The 27,185-nt window shown below is 41.0% G+C and overlaps 1 protein-coding gene across 6 annotated transcripts in view; it reads right to left on the bottom strand.

Moving 5' to 3' along the window:
• The window catches only part of LOC111148522 (neurexin-3-beta), a 1,534,880-nt gene that overhangs the window by 172,254 nt on the left and 1,335,441 nt on the right, over window positions 1–27,185 (bottom strand). For all 6 annotated transcript variants that reach the window (XM_022505142.1, XM_022505141.1, XM_022505143.1 and 3 more), the window contains one exon: window positions 15,499–15,670. In XM_022505142.1, the coding sequence (XP_022360850.1) occupies window positions 15,499–15,670 (172 nt within the window). The remainder of the gene's footprint in view (window positions 1–15,498; window positions 15,671–27,185) is intronic.

The raw sequence follows: 27,185 nt of genomic DNA on the forward strand, positions 1-27,185 counted from the left end.
TCCAAAATACAGTGACATGAAATGCCGACGCATCTTAAGTGTTCAAGAATGGTCATGAAATTGATGACTGCTGCTACTTCGAGCAGCGGCAGGTGTTCTGACTCCAATAAATCACCAAGTTATTACCTTTGAAAGTTTAAATGATTACCAAGGTTCTTATAACATCTGAAAAACTACAAATTTGAGATACATTAATAAAATACTCATGACTCTCCCTTCTTTTAACTATTTAATATAAAATATTAACTAGCATGATATTAAATCTCGACCATCTGAGAGCTAAGTCTAAAGATCTTTAGGCTATTTTATGTTTAAATATATTTATTTGTGCCAGGACAAAGGCAATGTTTTTAGTATTTACCCAATGATGTGTGTGTACGTGTGTGTGTGTGTGTGTGTGTGTGTGTGTCCTGTATGTATAGAGAGAATTTATAAACATCTCAAAGGAAAGAATGTCTTCATATATTCTCCATAGAAGTTTGTACCTTTCCATAAGAAATATCTCCTAGATATCTGTAAAAAATAAATGTCTTGGATTTAAAGAAATGACTGGGAATCATTTCAAATGACATCCCTAATGATAATGGAGTGGAACAAAAAAACTTTTCCAGCCAAAGAGGAGAATCAGACAGGTCTATTTTCTTGGTAGAAGAAAGGCAAACTGTATCATCTGTAACATTTCAAATTATACTAGTCAAATTAGAGTAGTCCGTTTTCTGCAGAAATCTCTAAACCAACCAGGGAAATGTACCAGATGATCTCGTATTATCACCATTCTAATTGCGAAGATCCTTTGAATTTTACTCTTTCAGAAACCCCACTTTTATCTTTGCAATAATGATCCAAAAGATGAAAGGAAGGCCTTTGAGTGACTCAATTTGCCTACTCACGTTCGTGCGGGGTCTCCTGATGCCCCATTGCTGTCTTGTCAAAAGGCACTTAGGACATCAGTAAGTATAAGGTACAACTAGGACAGGAGATGAGACAGGTGAGAGAACAGCATGTAGTTTTCTTGGTTTTATGGTTTAATTTCTGATTACCAGGGAGGGTAGCTTATTTCAATCCCATTGGAATCCTTACAAGTTTTAGACTTCTGAACAGGGAATGCAATTTCCCATCTAACCAAATTCAAAGGATGCTGTCCAAAGATGTATCTTACTTCTTACTTTCTTTCAAAGATTTACTTCTGAGTGTGACTCAAAAAGGAGAACCTAGACACAGTGAATACTAAAGAAATAGGTTTCTTCCTTCCTTATCCTATTTGATTTAAATATGCTCTGATTGAATAATGGTCCAAACCCTATTTATGATTCCGTTCCTAGCACAGGGATTTGTAGAGATGGATCCTTAATAAATACTTTCACAGACGAATCTGAATGGTTTCTCTTCACAAAGGAATGCCGATACTGGGGTTGCTGCTGTCCTTAGAGGTCGGCTGTGACAACTGGGAATTCAGCTGTTACTCCACATTCAAAAGGCAGTGGGGTTTGAACATACATAATGATTGCTCAAAGTCTTGAGCTTCCTATTCAACAGCTGCTTGTTCAAAGTAGCTGTACTGGGGGGAGTGGCACCAATCAAGGGATCAAAACCACAAGAGGAACAAAATATTGATTATTCCAGTGGACCAGGAAAAATGAAAGCAACTGTAACCTGACAGAATGATGCAGCTACATGATTATGCAGCCACAGAAGGAGTTGGGTTTACTGACTGAAAACTTCTTTGATGTTTTGGCCTGAGTGTTTCTGGGTGACATCTTACAACTACTACGGCATTTCAACCAGATCACTGGAAGGTTGACTTAGAAGATGTGTTGCGGATGAACTGTGTACAATTACTGAGGATGGGAATAAGGCTGGAGAATTGTCATAAAGGTCTGGAGTCAGCATTGGGGAGGACTCTGACTCAACGGGTTGGCAGGGCACCTGGCTCAGTTCAGTTGCCTTATTTCCAGAACAGAGCCATTAAGAGTATTTCAAAATTCCCTTTATGGTCCTCCATGGAACTCAAAATTCTCTGAGGTCTTAGTAGAAGGAAGTCACAAAATGAAGCAAAACTATTAGATTTCACTTGGTTCATCTCCTCTAGGGGATCTCAGTTGCCCCCTGGGAGTGGTATTTCTTCTTTTCCATGTATTACCTTCATTTTTTCTTTTTTCTTTTTTTTTTTTTTTTTCCCTGTCTGGAAGTCTAGCTCTACCCTCACCATATAGAAAATTCAGTAAAATTCCAGCTATTCATTTCGAAAGCCTAAAAGCATTTTGGTTCTATTTAAGTTTGTACTTCACTTATATAAATTCCTATTTTATTTGAAACAGTCAACATCTCACAACAGTTTTATATAGGTTTGAAAATGAACTACCAAGTATTTCTAAACCTTGGCTGTCTGAGAAAATTTTAGATTTATTTTTACTTTACATACGTATCTATGTCAGATTTATATTTAGTTATTTTTTTTAACTTTCACGGATGCCTGAATGTTCTTTTCTCTCTTCTACCATTTTGACTAAGTATACTGGGAAATTCACTCTTCTGGACCTACAGAGAATCATCCCAGGGTGATTAAATTTAAGATTTAATTGTTTCAACAAACAAAATTTTCACCGTAAAATCTCAACTATACATAATAAAAACTTGTTATTTTCCTCTTACTTTTTAAATGAACTTAGGTATATTTAATGTATGTAAAGGATACTCTTTACCTTGGTATATACTATATTATGTACATGCAGACAATGAACTTGGAAGCCTCCAATAATGTCAATACAGTTGTGCAGTTTAACATTTATTGAACACCTGTTGTATTGTCTCTTTGACTCAGAAAAAAAAAAGAGTTGAGGGGTAATTAACAGTTCCCCCCCTGTGACCACTTTGCTTAGGCTCTAGAAAGCCATGTCTGGTGGTGATACTTTCTATTCTGGTGGTGGAAACTTCGACCTTAGACTGATAGCTTTATTACATTCAATACTGAGATCGGTAAAATGTAGATGGGCTGCTATTTTGTGAAAATAAAATCTGGTCTTCCTTAGTTTGATTTTTACTTAAAAACTTATTTTAAACTTGCACATGCTTGAGCATATATATATATATATATATATATATATATATACACACACACACACACACTTATTATAACTCATAATCTGGTGCTTTTTCTTCTAATAAATAGAAACAGATTCTAAAATCTCTAAAACTCAACAACAAGAAGTAGGCAGGGTCACACCTAAGAGTCTGCCCTCAAATGGCAGATCAATGGCTAGAAACAGTAGAAGCACAAGTAGCAAGCTCCTAATGGCTGGTTAGGGACAAACAATGTCAAGAAAATGAAGAGAAGTTTCTCTGGAACTCGGAAAATGGTTACGGTATATCAGTGAGCAGTTAGATGAAAAGATAAATGCTAAGAAGTCAGCTGGCACCTTTATGCAGAAGGGCTACGGGGATAGGCTCGGGCAGCTGAGCCAGTGGCTAATACAAAATCCATGAATTTGAAAGAAAAGTACGCAACTTCCCTAAGGAGTGAGCGAGAAAGCGTGCATTTGAATTACCACCATTTATAGTTACAAGAAGTAACAGAACTAGAGAAATATTAAGGCTTTCAGTTTATTTTCAAATCCTGCTCTAAGCAAGCTATGGCATAACATAAATGAAGGTTAGAACTGAATCTATGTCTTTGGTGTTCAGTTAGGACAGCAGTATACAGTTGGATTCTTAAGTACAGGTACATGGATTGCCCACCCCACTTGTGTATTTCTTTATCCTGAATTAACCCACCAGTGGGTCTATGCTACTCTAGTTAACAATATTGTTCTTGTGTCTCTCCAATTTAATTCATTCACTTAAGAGATTATCTTGCTCCCTTTATTCTTAACAGAGATAAGACAATCCAAAAAATAAAACTAATGCATCAGTAAAAACAGAGCTGTAGGCTTCAAAAGACGCATGATCTAGATCAAAGGCCCCGTAACTACAACCAATGGGTAAATGTGGCTCATCATAGTTTCTTCTTGTAAATTGTTTTCTTAGGACACAACAGTGCTGGGGTGTCTGGGTGGCTCAGTGGGTTGAAGCCTCTGCCTTTGGCTCAAGTCATGATCCCAGGGTCCTGGGATGGATCCCCACATCTGGCTCTCTGCTCAGCAGGGAGCCTGCTTCCTCCTCTCTCTCTGCCTGCTTCTCTGCCTACTTTTGATCTCTGTCAAATAAATAAATAAAATCTTAAAAAAAAAAAAAAAGAACACAACAGTGCCCATTCAGTTATGTACTGTTTATGGTTGTTTTTGCACAACAGCCAAGTTAAAGAATGGTAACGAAGACCTCAAAAATTGCAGGGCCTATCATTTTTATTATTCAGTCTTTTAGAGAAGAAGTTCCTCTAAATGAAGGTATTAAGAGGAGGGGGTGTGCCTGCCTGACTCAAGGGAAGGGCATGGACTCTTGACCTTGGGGTTGTGACATGCAACACCAGATTGGGTATAGAGATTACCTAAAATTAAAAAATGTAAATGAAGGTATCAGGGGCTCCATGCCTATATTCAGATCCAAGTTGGCCTTATCACTTGCTGGTTGTATGATACTGACGAGGATGCTACTTATTCTTACTCTTGTGTATTGCTCTTTGAGACCCAGTTGCCTCATCTCCAAAATGGGAATCATAATAGAATCACTTTCTAGGACGCTGTGAGGATTCAGTGTGATGATCCACGAGCCTGATACAAAATAAGTACTGTACCAGTGCTGCTTCTTATTAACTAATATTATTCCCCTACAATCCTTTATTCAAGTATATGTTGTAATATCCACATTCCCTTGTCCAGGATATAAAGCTCTCTCACACTTGTAGGCATTTGGAATAAAGATTTCACCCCTGAACTCTGAGAAAAACCACATTTCAATAATGTGATTAAAATGAAAACAAATTTAGTTTAATTAAACATTGAGACTGGCAATTGTGCATCAGGCAGAAACACATTTCTAGTAAATGTTTAATAATGTGATTACAGAGTGTACCACATGCACTGGGATGTGGGAAACCATAGTAAATTTGCATGTGAATTTACCTCTGTCAACGAAATGATTCTGAGCTCCATATACAATAGGAACTGAGTATCCTGGGAAGCAGATGGAAAAGTTGGGTAACAGAGAGAGAGGGGTGTAGGCACACACAAATCTATGTAGAATCCCAGAGTTGACACTTTCTGGCCCCGTGACTACAACAAATGTGCTCCAACCCCCTGAGCTTTGGTTTCTTTCTTTCTTTTTTTTTAATTTTACTTATTTATTTGACAGAGAGAGAGAGAGAGAGACAGTGAGAAAGGGAACACAGGCAGGAAGAGTGGGACAGGGAGAAGCAGGCTTCCTGCTGAGCAGGGAGACCAAGGCTGGGCTCGATCCCAGGACTCTGGGATCATGACCTGAGCCGAAAGCAGACACTTAATCGACTGAGCCACCAAGTGCCCTGCTTTATTCTGTAAGAGAAAGAGATGAATGCTTCTCCTCTGTAACCATGGGGCAGATGACACAAAGTGAAATGAGGAATGAACAATGCCTGCCCTTTCGTTCCCTCTGTGTGAAAGGTGCAAGTGTCACATCACAGTTCATGCTTCTGAATGTCTAGTTCGTTAGCACTGTCCCAGAGAACCAAAGATCACAGCCCAAATTCCACTCCATGCCACTCCTACCTGGTCCTCCGGCTCCATCAGACACTTCCGTGGGCCGTTGAACCCAGATTTTATCTGAATGCCAGCACCTTCTTACTCTCTCTGGAACTGCAGGTACCACCCAGCATGTAGTACACAGAAACACTACATTTGCTTTCCAAGAGAGACAGGCTCGAGTTCCAGGGATTCCTGTACTAGCTTATGACCCAGGGAGAGCTAATCTCATAAGGCTCCATGTTTCCGCTTATAAGACGAGGATAAAAATAGTCTCTACTCCTTAGGGTTATTTAAAAAACTTAATATAAGAACTCAGTGTACTGCCTGGTACTTAATGTATGCACAATAAAATGTAAGTATTAAAACTATCTTGCTTGTGTACATGTACTTCTCTTCCACTAGACGAGAAGATCCCTGAAGGCAGGGGCTATGTTTTATTTCCCATTATGCACCCATCATTTAGCACAGATTCATACGCAAAGTTGATTTTGAATTAACATTTGTGGAATGCAGCATGCATGAATGCCTAAGGAGATTAGTCCCCTCAAACTCACCCCACTGATGAGGTGGGGGATTAGCAACATCTCCTTTTAATAAAAGGCAACATCCGTTAGTAAAGAGACTTCTGAAGTATTTCTGCTATTTGAAAGTGACATATACATTTTTTTCTGGTCCATTATCAACTCATTTCCATCATATGCTTTGACATAACCTTTAGCTTTTGTTTTTTTGTTGTTGTTATTTTTAAAGATTTTACTTATTTATTTGAGAGAGAGACAGAGAGAGAGAATGAGCAGGGGAAGGAGCAGAAGCAGAGAGAGAAGCAGACTCCCCACTGACCAGGGAGCCAGATGTGAGACTCCATCCCAGGACTCCAGGATCATGATCTGAGTGGGAGGCAGACTCTGCACTGACTGAACCAGCCAGGCACCCCAACCTTAAGCTTTTGGCTTGAATTGTCCTTTTCCACTTACACACCTACATCCCCAAGTGCTCTTATGCGGCACTGTGGGTCAATCTCTGGCATGTGGCAAAGCCTTCCATCTAGGCCAACACCAAGCAGACTTACCATAAGGCGGTAAAAGTATCTTGAGGAAAAACAACGCATCTCATAAAACAAACTAAATTATCAGTAGGAATCAAATCCAGGACACATTAACTCCATGAACTGAAGATTGTAAGTGCCTCTTTGTCCTTGACTCATTCTGTCTTTTCTCCTCTGACCCTCCTTTCCCCCTTCTTCAGCCTGCCGGCATATTGACGGGATTTTCGAGGAGGGGAAGGTCTTTATCTCTCTGAGACCAGCTGCAGTATGATTACAATCGATTGAGTGATTTACAGTTTAGAGCGCCTTTCATTACCCTCTGTGCTTTATAGAGTTATAAATGACATACTGTATGTGAATATATATTATTAGTATTATTGGATATTTACGCACCCACCACCTTTCCGTAAGAAGCTAAATGTTCCTTTTAGACTTTAAATAACTACAGGGATCCTGGAACCTTGTACAAAACTTAAACTGAAGAGGTTGAACTTGGAAACTTTTCCTATAAATATAGCTATACTCCTGGACAGGCTCTGAGGACATTTGATGTCTGTCTGACTCTGAGAAAAAGTGAAAGCAGTCCGTGGTAATTGCATTTTGTGGTCAGGATAATAATTCTGGATTTTAATAGTTAAGATAAATTTTACAGGCCAGAGTTTTTATTTGCTATCTAAACTGGAGCTTCTCTGTGACAATAGAAAAAAAAATGCAATTCAGTTAGCTAGCTTTGAAATTATGCAATGTTTGATGAGTGTTTTAATTTGAAAGAATTTGTGTTAATTACAGATGCCTTGCATAGAGTAAGATGTGATTAGTATTTTTCTGTCATATTAATTTCAAATGAGTATAATTTTAAAACCACATGAAAGGTGACCACACTGTATTTCTCATCTTGAAAGTGTTAGATTTGGTTTAATATATACATATACTCATTATTCATAAGAACTGAGAAATCCTTTTCCTTACATTTCTAGTTAAAGAGTGCCTAGGAGTGACCCTCAATTTTCTCATCACTTATGTCACTGAGTCCCTAGACTATATAATATGTGTACCATTTAACATATGGTTAAATAAATAATCATCCTGGGCCTTTTGTTAAATTCCACCTTCCCCTCTAAATCCCAAGGTAGTCTACTAAAGAGGATAAAATCATTAACTATAACCCACCATTAAATGTTTATCTCACAAAGTCCTCTAGAAGTTTCCAGAAATATTATTCTTTTGATGAACAAGTCTCTATATCAAAATCACAGTCTTATTCACAAATGAATTCTAGATAAATAATGTCTTTATTTACTATAACTGCTGTCATATTATCTGATGTAAATCTTCATAATGATAACAAACTCCTTTGTGTGTTATTATATCATAAATAACCTTGAGCCATGTGTTGGCTTACTGTCTCAGGGACATGTGTCTTGTGTCCATGTGCCATGTGTTTATGAGTTCCTTTTCCCTCTATCCCAAACGTTCTTCTCTCTTTCATAGGGTGTGTGTGTGTGCATGTGTGTAAACATATATGTGTATATAAATGTGTATGTATTCTTGTCTTTTTGTCTTTTAGGTGGTTAGGTTTAATTTTAACATTAGCTAGAAGCCCACAGTTTGCTTTGAAATGCTTATCAGCCTCTAAGAGACATTTACAGGGACAGAAAGGCTCTAGGTTTGATAACAGTAATTGTATTTAACTTTTAAGTACAAGGCTATTTATCTTGTGGCTGGGAATTCACAGAAGAGAAAGAAGGGTTGCTGGATAAAACAAAAATTAAACAAAACAAAACAAAACAAAATACTATGCACCCTCTCAACACTCTCCCATCCCCCAAGACCTTTCCATAGTAAGAGACTCGCATCTAAGAAAGCCCTTCCCATCCACGTAAATATGGTGCTAGAAGATAAACGAGAATTGTGAAAAGAAGGAGGCTGCCGAAGTCCCATAGGTTGAACCAAGGATGTAGAGGAAAGCAAATGTCACAAATGCACTGGGAAGTGCTAACTTCTAACTTGGCAGAAAGTAGAGATTTCCAGGCAAGTACCTAAAATCTCTGAATGGCTCCTAATGTGTAAAACGGGAATAAAACTAACATCAACCTTAAGGGTTTATAACAAGGGTAAATAAGATGTTATGCATGAAGTGGGATGATTTTGGTTAGGATGGTGACATCTGCCATTTCTACCTCTCTGGGATAACAATCCAGTGAATCAAGAGGGGTGATTATCCCCGTGTTGTTATCAAGACAACATACCTTAGCTGAGTTTAGAAGGTATATGAAGGTAAATGCTCATTAATTTATTACTGCTGTAAACAGAGATTTACATTCTATAAAACAAGTAAAAGGAAGTAAGAGACAATATGTTCTAGTCCTGTGTTGCCTGATTCTGGCCACTAGCTACTCAGCCTCCTGGTGGCCTAAGGACCGAATGAAAAAAAAAAAGTATTTAAATCTTCAGTGCCTAGGACATAATAATTGCACAATAAAAATAAAATTTCAGGATTACCTGGTTCAGACATTTGAGTGTCTTGTCTTTAGCTCAGATCATGATCCTGGGGTCTTGGGATCGAGCCCTATGTTGGGCTCCCTGCTCAGCGGGGAGTCTGCTTCTTCTTTCTCTTCTTCTGTACGCTCTCCCTGACTTGTGCTCACTTTCTCTCTCTCTCCCTCAAGTAAATAAATGAAATCTTAAAAAAAAAAAAAAAAATTCAAGGCCTCTGTCCTATCAGCCACATCACAAGTGTGGCTGCATGGGGCTAGTGGCTACCATGTTGGACCCCGCTGCTAGTCAGTTTGATAGGAGAGAGAGAGACATGTTTAGCTTCCTAAGTATCAGCGATTCTCAAACCTAGCTACATATAGAATCACCACGGGAGCTTTTTAAAACTATTGATGCTGGGGCGCCCGGGTGGCTCAGTGGGTTAAAGCCTCTGCCTTTGGCTAGTCGTGGTCCCCGGGGTCCTGGGATTGAGCCCCGCATCAGGCTCTCTGCTTCTCTGCTCAGTGGGGAGCCTGCTTCCCTTCCTCTCTCTCTGCCTGCCTCTCTGCCTACTTGTGATCTCTGTCTGTCAAATGAATAAATAAAATCTTAAAATAAAACAAAACAAAACTATTGATGCCAGGACTGTGCTTCTGAAACCTGACACTACACACAAATCACCTGAGTATCTTGTTAAAATGCAGATTCTGATTCAGTAGGTCTGAGGAGAGGCCCAAGATGCCCCATTTTTCACAAGCTCCCAGGTGATTCCGGTGCTGTTGGTCCATGGACCACACCCCAGACTGATCCGATTACCTGCATCTGGGACCTGAGAACTGGCAGTTTCTTAAAAGTTCCCAAGAGAATCTCATTCATAGCCAAGTTAAAGAACACTGCTTTGTAAAGAAAATCCACTGAAAAGAATTTTATACATCTTTTCACCAAAGACCAACCTCAGCAAGTTGAAAGTTCCCCGGAAGTAGAAACTCACTTACTTGTGAATCCTAATTTGTTCCTGACAAGCCGGACTATTTAGCAGTCAGAATCCTCGGGATGCCCTGGTTTGGTTGATTAACTGATACATTCTGTGACCCAATGTTCGAAGAACTTATTTATAAGATGGTTTCAAAATGTACCTAGCCATGTTCCAACATATTCATTTCTTTTTTCTCGTTGCCATTGTATCTCTACAGTCTCTAGAGTCAGGTTCAAATACAGCTTTCTCTTGATAATATTTTATTTGTTATTCCCCGTACAGGCGTCACTATCTATGTTGTGGTTTTTTCCTTTTTTTTCCTTCCTCCAGTTGAACTGAAAGTAACACTAGTTCTGAACGGATGAATGAGCAAGTAGATGGGGCTTGTTTTAATGTGGGCTTCAAATCTGGCAAGGTCTCAAGTGTTTGCAGGCAAAGGCAGAAAGAAAAAGGAACGAAAACCTCCTGGGTAGAAATTAATGAAAAACCAATACATGAGAAATTTCAGCATCATGTCAAGTATATAGACTTGGTTTTAACCCTTCAAAATCTCAGTAATCTAAGATGAGATGTGGACAAGGAAACCTCTCTTATTTCACTTGGGACATCACTAAGCACGATAGCAATGTTTTTGCTTTCAATACCTATAAAGATAAGATTCTGCAGGATTGGACACATTCAAATATAAGAAGTTTTCTAATAGACTGTCTTCAAGGAGAGCCACTTCTCCATCCTTTTCGTGTTCTGGGCTGGATGGTGGGATAGCATTCAAGTTCAGGTCATCAGGGGCATTTTATTGACTGAAAAAATGGGGAATCCAATAAAGAGCTCTTCAAATAAGTTGGTATGCAATATCAAGAAAAAAAGAAAAAAACCATTGAGACCCTGTTCTCCTCAGCACCGTCTGCAGTGGGAAGATGGAAAGTCTAGTACATCAGAGCTGCTCATCAGCCTTCATTTTCCAGGAAGCCCGTCTCTGACCCAAAAAGCCTCTTTCCCCTCCACACTCAGGGTTCCAATAGGCCTAGTGACACAGCCAGCCACCCAGGCATGGTAGACGGGCTCTTGAACAATCCTAGTCAGCTCAGCCTCCCAGGGGACCTAGAGCTGGGGCTAAAATTAACTCCTCATGTTTAAGTCGCCTTTCACCTCCCCTCCCTTGTCACCACCACTGCATTGTGTCAAGACAGTAATCAGAGGCTTTATAAGGAACATTTGTCTGTGCGTGGATGCCAGCTCTGGGCTGATTCTGCTTTTACCTCCCTCTCCTGCTCCATAGGCTTTCTATTTTCAGGTTCAAAGAAAGAAGTTGCTTTTGAGTTCTATACCCAGTATTAAGTGATACAAGATCCCGATAGCTCTAGAACTACTTTTCTTTTGGATCCATCCTAATTCACAAAAAGCCAATGCTGTCTTCCCTGGGCCCAGCTGCTTTCTAACTATGTCACACTGGGATGCTTCAGTAGAGTCACATAAAATCCTATGAATGTCCAGGAGAGGAGAAGATTCTGGAGTTGACCCATTCATCATCCTGATACACAGGGACCTGTTGCGCAGGAACGGTTCTCTGAGAACATGCCCTCAAAATGAGCTAACTTACGCAAATATTCTGCAGGAATTCCTTCGTATTTCTTAACTGTTTAAACATTAGCAATAGACAAGTAGCACAACTGAACTCCTTTTGAGAGTTTCTATACTTATCACTATCAATAAAAGAGGGTAGCGGGGAAAAAGGATGCATCCTTTTTGCAGAAATCGTGTCAAGCTTGCCCAACCAGATGTCTTTGTTCTCTGATGCCCAGATACAGGGAGTATTTTAATCTTATGGTTTAATATAAATCAAACATTGCCAGATTGCTCTAATGATGCTTTAAATTTAGTTAAGTGGATCCTTTCAGTAGCACAGGGAGGCAGGAGGGAGAGAAAGTAAGGTATCCAAAGATCAAAAGGTGACCATTCCCAAGAAGTCTTGGAAGAATGGAATATAAAACTAGATTGGGGGCGCCTGGATGGTTCAGTCGGTGAAGAGTCCAACTCTTGATTCCAGCTCAGGTCATGATCTCAGAGTTATGAGCTTCAGGAGCCCCAAGTCGGGCACTGCGCTGGGCATGGAACTTATGTAAGATTCTCTCTCTCTCCCTCTCCTTCTGCCCCTTGACCTGGCCTCACCGCTCTCCACTCTTGCTCTCTCACGCTTTCTCAAAAATAAAAATATAAATTTTTAAAACTAGATTGTTCCAAGTAAATGTTTACCCTTTAAAAAATAAGAAAACTAGAAATAAAACTAGAATGTTGGACTTTCCACTTACCACTTTCCAGTCCAGGCAATGAAGTATGATGATTACTAGTTCAAATACTCAGTATTTGAATCGCCTCATGGAAGCACATTGCTATTGTTGCAAGGAGGACAGCTTGGGCTCATTACAAATGAGCCTTTTAGCACAGCTAAAAAAAACCTTTTCTTTTTAAAAGGATTTTCAACTCCACACCTCATAATATCCACCTTTGTGTGGTTATTGGTACTGACCTATGTATTAGGACACTTTAAAAAAAAGGAGTAAGTTTAAAATGACTTAAGAAGAGAGATGTTCATTTCTACCCATGCATTTTTCAAAATATCCCCCAATTTTTGTGGGAACAAAAGTAGAAATTGTGTCCAGTTGAGAACAGGAGAATATGGTCTTAGTCCTGTCCCACATTTACTATGTGATCTTAGGAAAAACATAGCATCTTCCTGGGTCTCTTTTTAAATTTGAAATGGAGAATAAGAATTCCAAACCTACCTAATTTGTGGGCTATTTAATGGCCTCAGTGAAGAAAATTGTATGAGTGAAGATGTCATAGTAAAACAATGCTACCCAAATATTTGGTCATTTTCTGACTTAATTAACATTTTATATACATTCACTGAATCTGCACATTAGCCCTGGAAAGTAAATATTAACACAACCCCATTTTATAGACCAGTAAACAGAGGTTCAGAGGTTAAGCAGCTTGCCTAAAGTTATTGAGGGGACACTGGATCGACACATAGGAAGAATACATACTTAGAGAAGCAAGAAAACAGAGTAAAAGATGAGAATGTGGGGAGAAAGAACAGAATATATTTCTGAAGCATCACAGTGATCAATCCCCAAATCAAGAGTATTAGAAATTCTTACACTTATTTTACGGTATACTGCTGAACTGCATACAGGGGCAGACACCAAATAATTCAGTGCTCAGGGCCCTTCAAGGTTTTAATTCAGGCTGCCTTAGACTCACAGCTGATGGCACCAACTCCAGCCAGATGACTCCAAAGCCCAGACTTACAACCGCTCTACTGCCTCATGCTCGGTCATGATAATACTTATTATTCCTAAGTAATGGTTACCAGGAGTTACTAATAATCGCTTTCAGTGGTAAGCAATGCCATTCAAGAAAAGTTTATTCTGTTTTGAAAACATAGTGAGCAACCCATAATCTGGAACCAAAGATATAAAGAGACAGGCACACAGCCAGGGTCACTGGTTTTCTTACTGTGGTTTTTAAATGACCATTAAAGAGTCTTCAGCAAACTCATGGATTCTATGTTGGCTCAGGGCAAGTGGTTAACATCAATTTAGAAATCTCTGAAATTCCTAATAGAAACAACAAACCCTACAGCAGCATTAGCGGGGCCAGTGATAACACGCACGGTGAGCGAGTTTTCTGATAAGCAGATGAATGGCTTTTCAGATCTCAGGCTATTTGGATTCCCGTGTCCACCCATCTCCCAGAGTGTAAGCACAAAACATTTAAAAATCAGGTCTATTAGTGCCTAAAGAATTTGGATGATGATAAGAATTCATAGCCGCTGCTAACACCTCTGGCTGTCTTCAAAGGCTCAAAGATAAACGCATAAGGTCATTTTTGTGCCTTAATCTGAGAAGTACTAAGTGTATGACAAGAGACTCCCAGCAAAGGCTGAGCTGGATATTGTGTGGAGACTGAGATGGTAGATAAATGGGTAGGCGGTGCTTTTCATATCAATAGCTTGGGAGTCTTGTATGCTTTTTATAGACGCTCCTATAATCCTTAAACCAGTCACAGGAAGACTGGCTATTTGGGGGTGGGGGGAGGGGGAGTGAGTAGTAGCACCATTCCTTCTGATTGGCTTTTAAAGAAAATTAATGCTGAATTAGGCATGAAAATTATAGCCTTCGAGTCATTCAAAATTCTTGGGCCACAAATAGGCAAATTTACTTTCTGTATTTCTCCCAAATGTGATGATAATTAGCTAAACAGCTCTTAAAAACTTCTGAAAATGTGCTTTGGGCTCCCTTATCCCTGCGCCTACTTCACTATTAAGGAAGTGAGAGGACGGGAGTAAGAGAATTATGCGGAATTTGAAGCATAGGAGAGAGAGTGAAACATGGTCTCATGCCCACATTAGTGAAAAGTTCAATATTCTGAGCTAGCCTCTTGCATCCACCAAGTGATAATGCCATTGTGGAACAAAGGCCCTTAGCCAAAGTATTTTCCCTTCCTTTCCTGGAACTTTGATGATGAGGGTTCAGGACTCTTTTGCTAGGAGAGGTGAGAGATGAGAGGGAAAGCTAAAGGATGATTTGAATGATCTCTTTAAAAGAAGGAAACCTTTCCTCCCATTGCCCTTGATTTGGCCATCTGGCTCTGGGAGTTTGCTGGCAAATGCTCCTTGACCATAAAATTTAAACAGATGATTAACCCCTCTCCCTCCCACACCAGCATGCTTGCTATTAAAATGCCTACTAGGACTAATCTCTGAATATCAAAGCAGGCTTAGCGTTAATGAAAGGAAAAATTGGCCAAGTCAACCAAATGAATGAAACCTAACCCTTCATTTTTTCCTCATCGTTACCCTGACTTGATATTCAACCCTTTAAGTTTTAGTAAACTTCCTTTACAGTCTGTCTGAAATCTCTGACCATCTGTACTTTCAACCTTGCCTGCCTAAATGGCACCATAGAGTCCAGATAAGAAAATGGATTATTCTGTGATCATCAACAGTAGCTCACGATGGGGATGGCACCCCATCCCTCCCCCGGTCATCATCTGCAATGCCATGGAAAACCTAAGGCCATTGTCTTTAGTATGAGCCAGTTGGGTAGTATGTCAGATTGACAAAGAGTGTCCAGTGCATAGTTAGTAAGTCTCCAGAAGCTCCCTGCATTGAACCAAGCCCTGACGTGATAACTCTTCTCATACAAACAAAACAAAAAAACATGACTGATGTGGTTAGTAATCAGTGTTTTATGATATGGGGACAGTAATGAAAAAGTTGCCACTTAGGAGTAAGAATGGGGGAGCCAAAGAGAGTGCATGGTCACAGAGCGAACAACACGTACCTGTGGGGTAATGCTCATTCACTGGCCAGTTGTCCACCTGGAGTGTGGCGTTGCCGCCGTTCCTGGTGAAGCGCACCACGTGATATTTACCATCATTGACGGGGGTTCTCTCCTCCTTGATGGAGATGTCAACGGTGCCAATATTGAAGACAACTCCAATTTTCCCCTGTTCCTATGATAAGGAAACACAAAAGGCATAGTTAGCACCAACCGCAAAATGTTCTCTTTAAAGTGGATCCTGACTGGCAGGAAACCTTGTAGATACCCAGAGGGAGCTGTCTGCATGAAGGGAACAATAGTAGCCTACGTTTCTCCATGGGCTTTCATCCGCAGCATAAAAGTCAATGGTATAAAGCCACCCAGATTGCTCTCACGGGCTGCCCTTGCACAAGTGACATCATTTGATTGCTCTCCACAGATATCAAAGCTGGAAACCACAGAACCACGTAAGAGCTGGGCAGTGACACTGCAAAGTACATTTCTGTGAGAGGAACGAAGCCTGTTTTCTAGGGGAGGTAATTAGACACTGGAGCCTAGATCACCTCGCAGTTTGGATTTAGGACTAAAGAGGAAATATAATCATACTTGTGCATTTCGGGGGGGGGTGGGGATTGAGGCCAAGGCAGGAGGGGTACAATGAATGATGAGCAGGCAATAGCACAGAGGCTAGCATTATAGATCAACACCCGAGGACACGCCATGTAAGTCTCAAACCCAGAGGAAATGTATCCTTAGGAGAGGCCAGTGAAACCGAGCTGGGGTTTTCAGGGTCAGATGGCTGCTACTCTTCTCACACGTGTGCCGCTATTCCTAAGGCTCATCCGAAGAGGACTATGATATTCAGCAGTTGTATGCTACATAGCAAATGAGAACCTCAACGGCCCCCCAAAAAAGACTTTTGGGAAGGAAAATACAATGAATTCCAGAAGAGAAACACTCTGGCAATGAGGGTGATGATGATGGTGAAGGTAGAGGCGACGGCACCATCTGCTACCTGAGAAGTGCCAGAAACACTGAAACATGAATAATGCTATTAAAATTCTTACTTTTCTCCTCTAGTCATTGGTTACGACTAAGAGTTGGAAATAGTATTCACAATGAGACACAAAACAGAAGTAAGCTTACTGGTCAGATTTAATCCGTCTCTGTCAACCTCCCAGGAAGGTATCACGGCACAGGGCACATCAGGAGGGATGGGCGAGGACAGGAGGAAACATCTTTCTCCATTTTTCTAGTTTTCTGACTTATTGGCAACAGGTTGAACATTTAAGAGCAATAAAATTTAGTGGTAACCCTGATGTTCTCTTTGTCCACATAGTCTCTGTTATCCTCTCTGTTCTTTTTCAAGAGGTAGAAGGAGAATAAGAAGGTAGAGGGGGAGGAGGACAGGAAAGAGGAGGAGGAGGGAGGAAAGGATAAGAAAAAGAAGGATATGAAAAAAGTAGTCCAGAAGGCATTCAAGCTAAGTGTAGGAAGGATTTCATGGAAACTCAGATTTAGTAATTGGGTTCATTTATTTATAAACAAAAATCCATTCAATACATGGCACTTGTTGTGCTTAAAGTCAGTAAATTAAGACTTCTGGTGAGGTTTTAGGCTTTGGTTTCCAGATACTTTGGTACACTTCACTTCTTTTTTCAAAAGACCGCTTTCTTCACCTTGCCAATTTTCCTTTAGGAGGTGAACACATCTTATTCCTGAAAAAAGAGTGGACAAGTACCTAGGAGTCTTGATTTTAGAAATTAGGCATCTAAGGTGACTAAGAAAGGCGGCTTTCAACATGCAGGGATAGCTGTGATACGGGGTGGACACTGTCCCTTCCTTTGTGTCCAGATTGCACAGCACACAATGTAAAATGATGTCTGCAATTCCCATGTTCTATTTTCTGTAAAAAGGAATGCAGGTGCCCTCCTAAATGGGGACTAAATGTACTTATGATTTCGTAAATCCCTGTTTATTGGGACACTATGTTCTCAGGGTGTTTTTTCCCCTCACCCCTACATCTCCAGCACTAAACAAAGCACCTGCATTAAAATGGAGAAATGAAATTGATGATGGGTTCTTTTGCATCTTTCATGCCCATAATTAATACTGGATCATTTTATTCTTTCTCCTTCATTCTCTAGGAATTCAGAAATGATACTGTGATTTTTCTGCTTTCCCCTACTTAAAGCACCGGCATCCTTTTCTAAGGGTTGGCGCGTACATGTTAGAACCTACTCATCCTTATGCCTAAATAAGCAAGGTTATAGTAACCTGAGTCATAACCGGTTTAGCAGAACGAGGGAACCGGAGGAGTTAAGAAGCCATAAGTGCAGACACCATCACTCCTCTGCCCACCCCACAAATGTGGGCTGTTTATTGCACCACTGTTCTTCAATGAGAAACCACTATATAAATCCTGGGCGCACGGAAAGGGCTGCTGGTGATTCAATTCACCTCTGAGTCACTAATTAATCATGGTGGAGAGCAGTTTTAGGTAGAGCGGAGACCTTTAAACCAGCATTCTGCAGCTTTTCAGCAACGGCAGCGGCACAGTACAGTTCTGGCTCAGTGAGTTGGCTGATCAGCGAGATATGTTCTTGGGCAGATTTTCTGCAAGATCCATAATAGATTCAGGGGAAGAAAAGATTTAATCTCTGCCAGAATAAATATTTGGTCCTTATCGGAGGCGCCACACATTTGCCACTGTAATCAAGGCTTCGGAGAGATCTTCTCAATCCTGCGAGAGCTCCCGCCAATGAACGTGGAGACCCTTACCCAGATGCTCCATCGTGTTCCCCCACGGTGGTAACTGTGGCTGTGCTCGACCTCAGATGTGGTCTCTTTACTTGCGGTAATAAGATTTCATCACTGCAACCTCCTTGTCATTTGTCATGGCACCACAGCGGCATTGTAATCTGTGGCTAACTGCTTTGTCTCAGTTCGTTACAAGTCGTACGGCAAGTACCCATATAGTTGCCTAGGACTGAATTCCTCACGCTCAGCTGCCATGAAAATGAACTCTGCTGGCTCATGCGTTTGGAGAGGAGACGATTTGAGGGATAAAGAATGTTGGCTTTGGAGACAGCCTCAGCTGACCTTTTGGGAAAGTGACCTAACTTTTCCGAACCCCTTTTTAGTATTGTACGGTAGGTTCAGGACACCAGCTTTCCAGACTTCCTAGGGCTGTTATAAGGCTAAAAATGATATGATTACAATGATGAACTTGACAGCACTTGACAAGTAATAAAATATTATTTAAGTAAAAGGGATAAATGAGATCAGGAGAAGGAACAATCCAAACATTTGACTGACTATATGTCACACCCTGTGAGCACTGGGGAAGTTAATTTGTTCAATAGGATAAACATGGTTTCAGCATGGCATGGTTCAAATAATGCCTCTCTCTCGCTCTGAGAGCTATGTGATCTTGGGCAGGTTATTTAACTTCCGACTTCCCCACTATAAAGGGACCTGGGGAAGAAGGGAAAGGCGAATTGCTACCTTTGAAGCTTGGATTTTAGGAAGATTTTAGGAGAATACATGTGTGTGAAACACCCGGCACGTGGCTGCTCATACTTTGGGACTTCAATAAATGTCAGTCATCTTCTCCCTTTCTCTTCCCTCATCAGTATAGTTCAAAGTGGTGGTGCGAGCTAAGGGCTGGCTGGTTGGGCGACAGTGTCATCAAGAAATATTGTAAACATAAATGTAAATTTTAGCAAACAGAACATTAAAAAACAACATTTGCACGGTTGATTTCCTGTCACAATTTGGTAGCTGCTCTCTCTTCGCATTCCTCGGTGTCTTTTATAAGCCCGTCCAAGGCAAGCAAAGTGTAGCTGCAAAACCAGCATGCCTATAAATTTTAATAACTCCACACCCATCACCACTAAAGTTGCTACCAAAGGCAATCACTTCAATCTATGTTCTTCCTTGATATTAAAAACACAGACAAGTGGTAAATCAGAAGACATTACCAAAGAGTCCTCAAGTGCAATAAAAAAAAAAAGTCTGTTAAACACACACACACACACACACACACACACACACACACACACACACACAGAAAACAAGACTGAACAGGAAAACAGGTGTCTGTAAATAGCCAGTAAGTCATTCTTCATCAATAATAACTGTTTACAAGCCCACCTGGTTCCTCAAATTAGTCCGGCTCCAGCTCTCTGATCTTCCATCAGCCACATTATGTTATTGCTGTGGAGGTGACCCAGGAGATCCTACCAACACCAGGGTCAGATTTCAGGAGCAGAGATGCACAAGGGCAAGAAAAATCCTCAGGAATAAAGACCTCCCCGCAGGCAATCTCTTCATTCGTTCCGCAATGCCCCCAGGGAAGGTAAAAAGCACCATCCACTAGTTTAGACAATTGAAGCGGACAGAAACAGAACTGGGACTCTCAAAGGTATGCCCGGGAGATGTGCAAAGGAAGCAGTTCTCAATATCCTGGCTTCCAGGCTTCCCACGGAATCTGTGAGTTCAGGGCTAAGCAGTCATAAAGGAAGAACAACAGGTATGTGATCCCTCTGGGGGCCAGACACTGCCAGGTCTGGCGTACCTGTTCCAAAGTCTGGGTCGCAGTCAATAAAACAGTCAGTGACAGCGTTACTGTCCCCCCATTATCGGCTCGTAGTAAGAGAGGATTTCTAGGTCCCCTTGTGATGTGCAGGGCCAAGAAACCAGTGGTAACCAATAAATTAGGTGTCACTCCTGAGCCATGCATTAAACTGCTGGTGTGAGACCAACCAGAGTTCTCCCATTGGCTCTCAACCACTGTGCGCAGCAAATCTCTGGCAGTGGCCTCTTTGTCAGCCTGGGTCATTGAGTGAGGATGGCAACAAGCCAACTCACAATGGACATGGAAAATGAGAAACAAAGCTTGATTGTTTTATGCCACCAAATCTTGAATCTGCTTGTTATGCAGTGTAACCCAGACTACGTTGAAGAATGGGTAGGTGTGTGGAAGGTACTTTTTGGTAGAACAATTTTTTTTTAAGATTTTATTTATTTGACAGAGAGAGATCACAAGTAGGCAGAGAGGAAGGCAGAGAGGGGGGGGGGAAGCGGGCTCCCTACGGAACAGAAAGCCCGATATGGGGCTCGATCCCAGGACCCTGAGATCATGACCTGAGCCGAAGGCAGAGGCTTAACCTACTGAGCCACCCAGGCGCCCGGAAGAACAATTTTTGAATTCTTACAATTACCCTCCAGATATTATAGACTAAAAAGATGGAGATTCAGAGAATTAGGAATTCACACAACTAAGAAGAATCATTTAAGATTAAAATCCATGGGTTTTCCACCATGCAATGTTTCCAGCCGCATGTATTACATACTGCAGTTGAGTTACTTATATAAGACACTATAAACGTCACACATTATATACTTTATGTTTGCCTAACTTGCCTAATCTGTCTACCTAAACTAACAGTGGCTATCTCAAATGTAGGGATACTGAAAGGTGCTCAGTTAATGTTTGTTAAATTAATGGATAAGAGGATGAATGAATAGGGAATTAGAATGCATGGTTTTGGTAGAAAAAAAAACTGTGTTGGTAAGTTTTTATACCATGGGAGGTTAAATAGAATTTGTACAGTAGATGATAATGAAGAGAATTGTTCATCCATAGCCAATTTTTTGCAATAAATCTTAATCAAAACATACAATCTCACTGTGCTTTATGTATGCAATCAATAAAAAAAAGACAAGGCACAATTTTGATTCATCAGATAATTTTGGCTAAGGGAGAATTTTCCTGAAGTTCTCTAGGGTCAAACAGTCTTGTGTTTACTACAACACAGTATGGACACTTTTCATGGCCAGTCACTGTCTTTCAGTGAAGATCATCAGGCCCTTCTTTCAATGTTATGGTCTCCTTGTTCTAGACTCAAGATCATTGTTAGCTAATAAGCAGGGAGTGTGTACTTTCTGTGTGCCTTTGTACACCATTGAAAATTCAAGAGATATAAGAGACCAGGTCTTTCTCTCAAGACGTCTAAGCCCATCAGGAATTGTCCAAACGGACAAGACTCCAACTACGGAGGTTGGAGATGATGTGGACTTTCACTATCATCCCAGGCCCCTTCCCTTGGTGGGGGGTGGGGGGGTGGGGGGAGTACTGTTACAGGAAGGGCAAGAGAAAAGGAAAATGTCTGCTCTAGGTTCCAGAAGCCTTTGTGATTTAGAATCAGAAGACCTGAGCCCAGTCAAGTTCCATGTCTTGTTGTCCAGGTAACCTTGAGGAGGTCATTCAACTATCTATATAAAGACAAAAAAAACAAAAAACAACAAGGCAACAATAGTAATACCGGTGTTAAATGGAATTTAAGAGAAATGAACAAAATCTTGGCAAATTCTGAACTGCTCTTCAAAGGACAATTTAAAAATGACGTCAGTGGTGGGGGTGAGGATGGCAGGGATTGCGGACAGAGAAATAGCGCGACAGATGATGAATGAGTCAGAGGAGTTTGCACACATCCTATAGGATACCACTCTATTTAAAATGACTGTCTCGCATCATCCGCTCTAGAATCTGTACAGATTGTCCCTAGAAAATTCATGTTAAATGGCTTGGAAACAAATTCTATTTTCCTAAATCTGCACAGGTCTCAGTGACCTTTGCACCCACCCAGCAAAACTGCACGCACCTCTCCACTACAGCTGTGCTTCTCCTGTTGTTGTGCTGAAGTGTGGTTGTGGGAGGTCAATCAATTAAAGCAGATTAGATCCATGGACTGAATTACTAACAGAGGGCCAGGAGAGATAAGACTGATAAATAGCTCAAGACGGCTCCGTCTCTAACTCCAAGCAAAGGAAAAAAATAAAATAAAATAAGAGCGAATGTGGATGTCAGCTCAGGACAATGGGAACTCTGACCTGAAAGGGGGGAGTTGAGGAAGGACAAGACAGCTAGGGCAAGTAAATAAGATGCAAGTCCAAGCCAACGCTCTAATAGGCACCGGTCACAAATGGCATCCTGAGTCACCGTGTCCTTCAAATCCACTCTGCACATTCACTTCCGATGCGCAGACCCCCAGCGTCAGACCGGTTGGATATGACTGTTTGGTAGTTAAGTCTGACTGCAAAGCAAAAATTAAAGTTGATTTCCGCAGAAGCCCTAGTGTTGCACCAAGACCTGGCAGGATTCAGGTGACAGCTGGCAGGGCAGTGATGACTGCAACCCGGTCCAGACAGAACATCTCCCATAAATGCCTTGCTTTCCCCCCAAAATCTCTACCGCAGCTGTGATGAACTACTCAATGGCTTTAATAAAGAGATCTCAGGCCCTGTGCTCACAGTAACAACACTATAATCCTCAAATATTTAAAAAAAAACCCAAAACTTACATTTTAGATCATCAAGAATATTATTCTAGATCATCTCACGTCTCATCTATACATTTACAAAGTGTGGTCCTAGGACCAGCAGGATCAGAATCACCTGGGGACTTGTTAGAAACGTAAATTCCTGGATCTAACACCAGACCCTCTGAATCAGAAACCCTGGAGTGGGGCCCAGCAACGTGTATTTTCACAAGCTCTCCAAGTGATTCAGACGGTTGCCAAAGTCTGGGAACCACTTCCTTATATCTTGGTTTCACACGGGCAGTGGTTTCAACTGGGAGTGATTTTGTGCCCAGGGACATTTGGCAAGGTCTGGAGACATTTTTTTGGTGGTCTCATCTGGAGGTGGGAGGTGGGGTGTGCTACTGGCATCGAATGGGTCAAGACCAGGAATGCTGCTAAATCTCCAGTAATACACAAACAAGAAATATGTGGCCTATAACATCCACAGTGTCCCTACTGAGAAACTCTGCACTAGGCAGTACAAAACTTTAGTCACACAACAAACATCTATCTCTAAAGCATGTGTGGCTTGAAAGAAGCTGATCTAGAAACATTTTTATATACGGCCTATTTTTCCTCACAGTGTCCCTTCTTTGAGGTATGAAGGAATATAAACACATATACAATGTTCTGCATGCACACACTATGTGAGTGTATGTGAGCACATGTCTGTGTACACACACATGCAAATTTTCACATGTTTGGTCTAAAACTGTGATCTAGCTCTCAGAGCACAGGATGAGCTCTTAGCATCTTAGCATTTGGATAACTGGATTCTCCCTAAACTCTGTGTTGTGCTCCAGTGCCCGTTTTACAGACGGACACTTAGAAACGCCAGCTTATGTGGCCAGAAAGGGGCAGGTCTGGAATACAGGTCTTATATTACTTTCCCTGACTGGTCTTGGTAACCCCTTTCTCTCTCTCTCTCTCTCTCTCTCTCCCTTTATTATTAACCTATGATGTACTATTTGTTTCAGGGGTACAGGTCTGTGGTTCATCAGATGGTTCACCATTCACAGCACTCACCATAGCACACACTCTCCCCAATGTCACCCCCTTCTCTTTTAACTCATTGCCACTAGCCCCTAAGAAAATGCCCCACTACATCTCCCAGCACAATGACATTAGCTGATGGTCCCAACTCCCATCTAGTCCCTTGACTCTTTACTCGCAATGAGGTAATTTTAGTCAATTTCCACAAAGATGGATGATCAGCAGCTCCCCTGCGGAAGAGAGACTGATAAAAAGCCAGCAACCTTTCTAGAACTAGTCTGTGGCTGTAAGGAAACCTTTAGTGATTTTCCAAAGTGTTTTATTATTTACCTGTCTTTTTTTTTTTTTAAGATTTTATTTATTTATTTGACAGAGATCACAAGTAGGCAGAGAGGCAGGCAGAGAGAGGGGGAAGCAGGCTCTCCGCTGAGCAGAGAGCCTGATGTGGGGCTCGATCCCAGGACCCTGGGATCATGACCTGAGCCAAAGGCAGAGGCTTTAACCCACTGAGCCACCCAGGTGCCCCTATTTACCTGTCTTTTAAGGGTACTTTGCATTTGAATGACTTCAGTATACTTCCACCTTTTGATTTGACCTAAGGAAGCCTTAATAGGTTTTGAGTGTCACCTGTGCCTTTGAGAGGCCTGAAGTCATTAAGATAAGACCTAATATCCAAAATTGGAAGCCAAGTAACTTGTGCAGGAGAAATACACAGAAAACTTAGGGTGGTATGGTTAGAGCATAATTAGGGCAGATGTGTATACTAGATTTTCTGGTTTCAAACAGTGTAATAATATTTTTTTGATGTGCTATTTCAATTTTCAGTAGAAAATGTGTATGTAGAGGATCTTATTAAAATTGACTTATTTGAATACCTCTTAAAAAAACTGAATTAACATAGTTTCAAGGGGAATGGACCTACATGAATAATAAACATCAACCAAAATTTCTGGTTTAATAAGTGAGGCATTCTTAGTCACTTGCCTTGATGAATTCCAAGTCTAAACTTTTACACCATTTTCTATCTGGGGAAAAAAAAATTAGTATTCACGTTTCAGAATTGAGAGATTTAGTGTTTGGGATTATCAGAAAATACAATGCAGATTACTGCATGTTTTAATGATGTCTTTGGAGAATGGGCATGCAAAAGTTTTAAGAGGCAGATTGGCCTGACATAGAGACCAACAAACAATGCGCCAAGTCCCGCTATTGTCTATGTATGTGAATAAAGTTTTATTGGTAGGCAGCTGTACTCATTCATTTACATATTGTCCAGGGCTGCTTTCGCACTCTAATAGCAGAGCTGAAGAGTTGCAACAGAGATCTTGTGGCCCAAAAGCCTAAAATATTTACTCTCTGGCCCTTTACAGAAAAAGTCAGCTGACCCTTCTTACTGAAGCTTGAACAACTTAAGGCTAGCCTGTTAATTGTTTTGCTTTGTTTTTGTTTTGTTGTTGTTTTTTTCAGGTTTTGACCTATAGTTTATGTTTATTTGGTGAGAATGACTTCAATATCAGTGGGAGGGTCAGACAGGGAGCTTGTCTGTACCTGCTTATTCAAGAATTACCTAAAATATAGGAGACATTTCTAATAAGAAGACAACATATATAAAAAATTCACCCAATTTAGGTCTGAACTAATCTATCTCAGATCCATTAAGGGTGGTTGAGATACTAAAATCAATTCAGCAGAGCACTGTTTGAAGGTAGGCAGCTGGGGATACAGAGAAATAAATTAGAGGCTCCTGGCGAAAGATGCTGGTCTCTAGGAATAGTCTGGTAATGGAGGCGATGAAGCGAAGTTGTAAAGTTATTATAATGATACAACATTTCTTTCTGAAAATTTCTCTTGTTCTCTGGAGTGAATCACGTACACATTAAAGTCTTGGGACTCTAAAAGCCAACACACATCACTCTGATGCCAGGCCTTCAGTTTACCTCTGAGATGGAAGGAGAGACGAGAACAGCATTGCTACCCAACGAGCAGTCCGTCTCCAGTGCTCTGGTGCATCTGTAAGAGACTTGAGTCCCTTGAGTGATAAATGGTGATTAACTGAACTCTCTTGGTTTACCTGCAAGGAGAATCTCCTGTGTCATCATCTTGGGATGAACACCCTGAAATAGGGGCTCATTTTTCCTTTCTTGGTTATTGTAAACAAAATGGCCAGCAGACTCTAATAGATCAGCAGTGCCTGTCTGCACACAGGCAGGCCGGTGTGTGTGTGTCCTGGAGATAGTGTTGCAGCGAGGTATTTCATGCAGGTGATATTTTATGGTCCTCCTCCCTGTCAACTATCACCACTGTAACAGCCCCTCTGGGATCCTATCAGCATTTCTAATTCAAAACGCTGATTCTGACCTACCCCCCACCACCTTAATGAAAGCAACAAAGGGAAGAAAAAAAGTGAGGTTTAAACAGCTACAACACATCAGGAGAAAGCGGGCCTGCTGACTTCCACGCCAGCGTCAAAGCCACTGTAGGGGAAGTCATCGGGACAACAGAGCGGAGGTATAAAAAGACAACACTTTCCCTTGGCCCTGGGTGAGAGTAGTAAAGGTGACCCAAACAGGAGACTTGAAAGCATGAAACAGGGAGCTGACTCATACCTTTGGAAAAGTGTCCAACATACCGACATTGAGAGTTATTTCAAAGCTGCATGCTCTTTTGACAGAATAATTAAGAAACACAGCTTTTTATTTTAATTTGCTTAAATTTTGTAGTCCTACCAAACCGCAAAGTGAGTAAGTTTTAGCCAAGTGGGGAAAATGCCCCTAAGACACTAGGCAGTCATCACTCCCCGATGGTACAGTAGGCCCTGAGCGCCATCTGGGAGACAGCCACAGCTTTAGATACACAAATTACCCACTGAAGTTATAATAAATCCATACACAATATGAAGAAGTGTTTATATTATGGCATTTAAAGGGCACAAGCATTCTTTCTTCTCTCCCTTCTTTATGGATGCACTACAATTTTATTCATTGACATAAAGATGCTACATGATTTCATCCAAATGGCTAAGGAGTACAGTGCTAGAGAAATAGAGTTGTGTGTGTATTTATGCCCACATAAGTGTGTGCACGTGTTTGAATAAGACCTTAAAACTTAACCTATCCAAAAGCTGGTTTCTCTGATTATTATGAAGTGATGATGGCCCAAGAGAATTCAGGCCCCTCTGTGTCCATCAAAAGGCATCTGTAGTCACATGGGAATCCAGCCCTTAAGACAGTTCCTGGGCAATCAGTGCAGCCCTGGGGCCTTCACTTCCATAGAAGCCCTCTCAGGAATGTGAATCCATCACAGACCTGACTCAGAGCAAACTGTGGATTTCAGAGTAAATTAACATGA

Source organism: Enhydra lutris, unplaced genomic scaffold (genome assembly GCF_002288905.1).
Source record: "Enhydra lutris kenyoni isolate GAN:26980312 unplaced genomic scaffold, ASM228890v2 scaffoldscaffold20, whole genome shotgun sequence".
NCBI classification, from domain to species: Eukaryota; Metazoa; Chordata; class Mammalia; order Carnivora; family Mustelidae; genus Enhydra; species Enhydra lutris.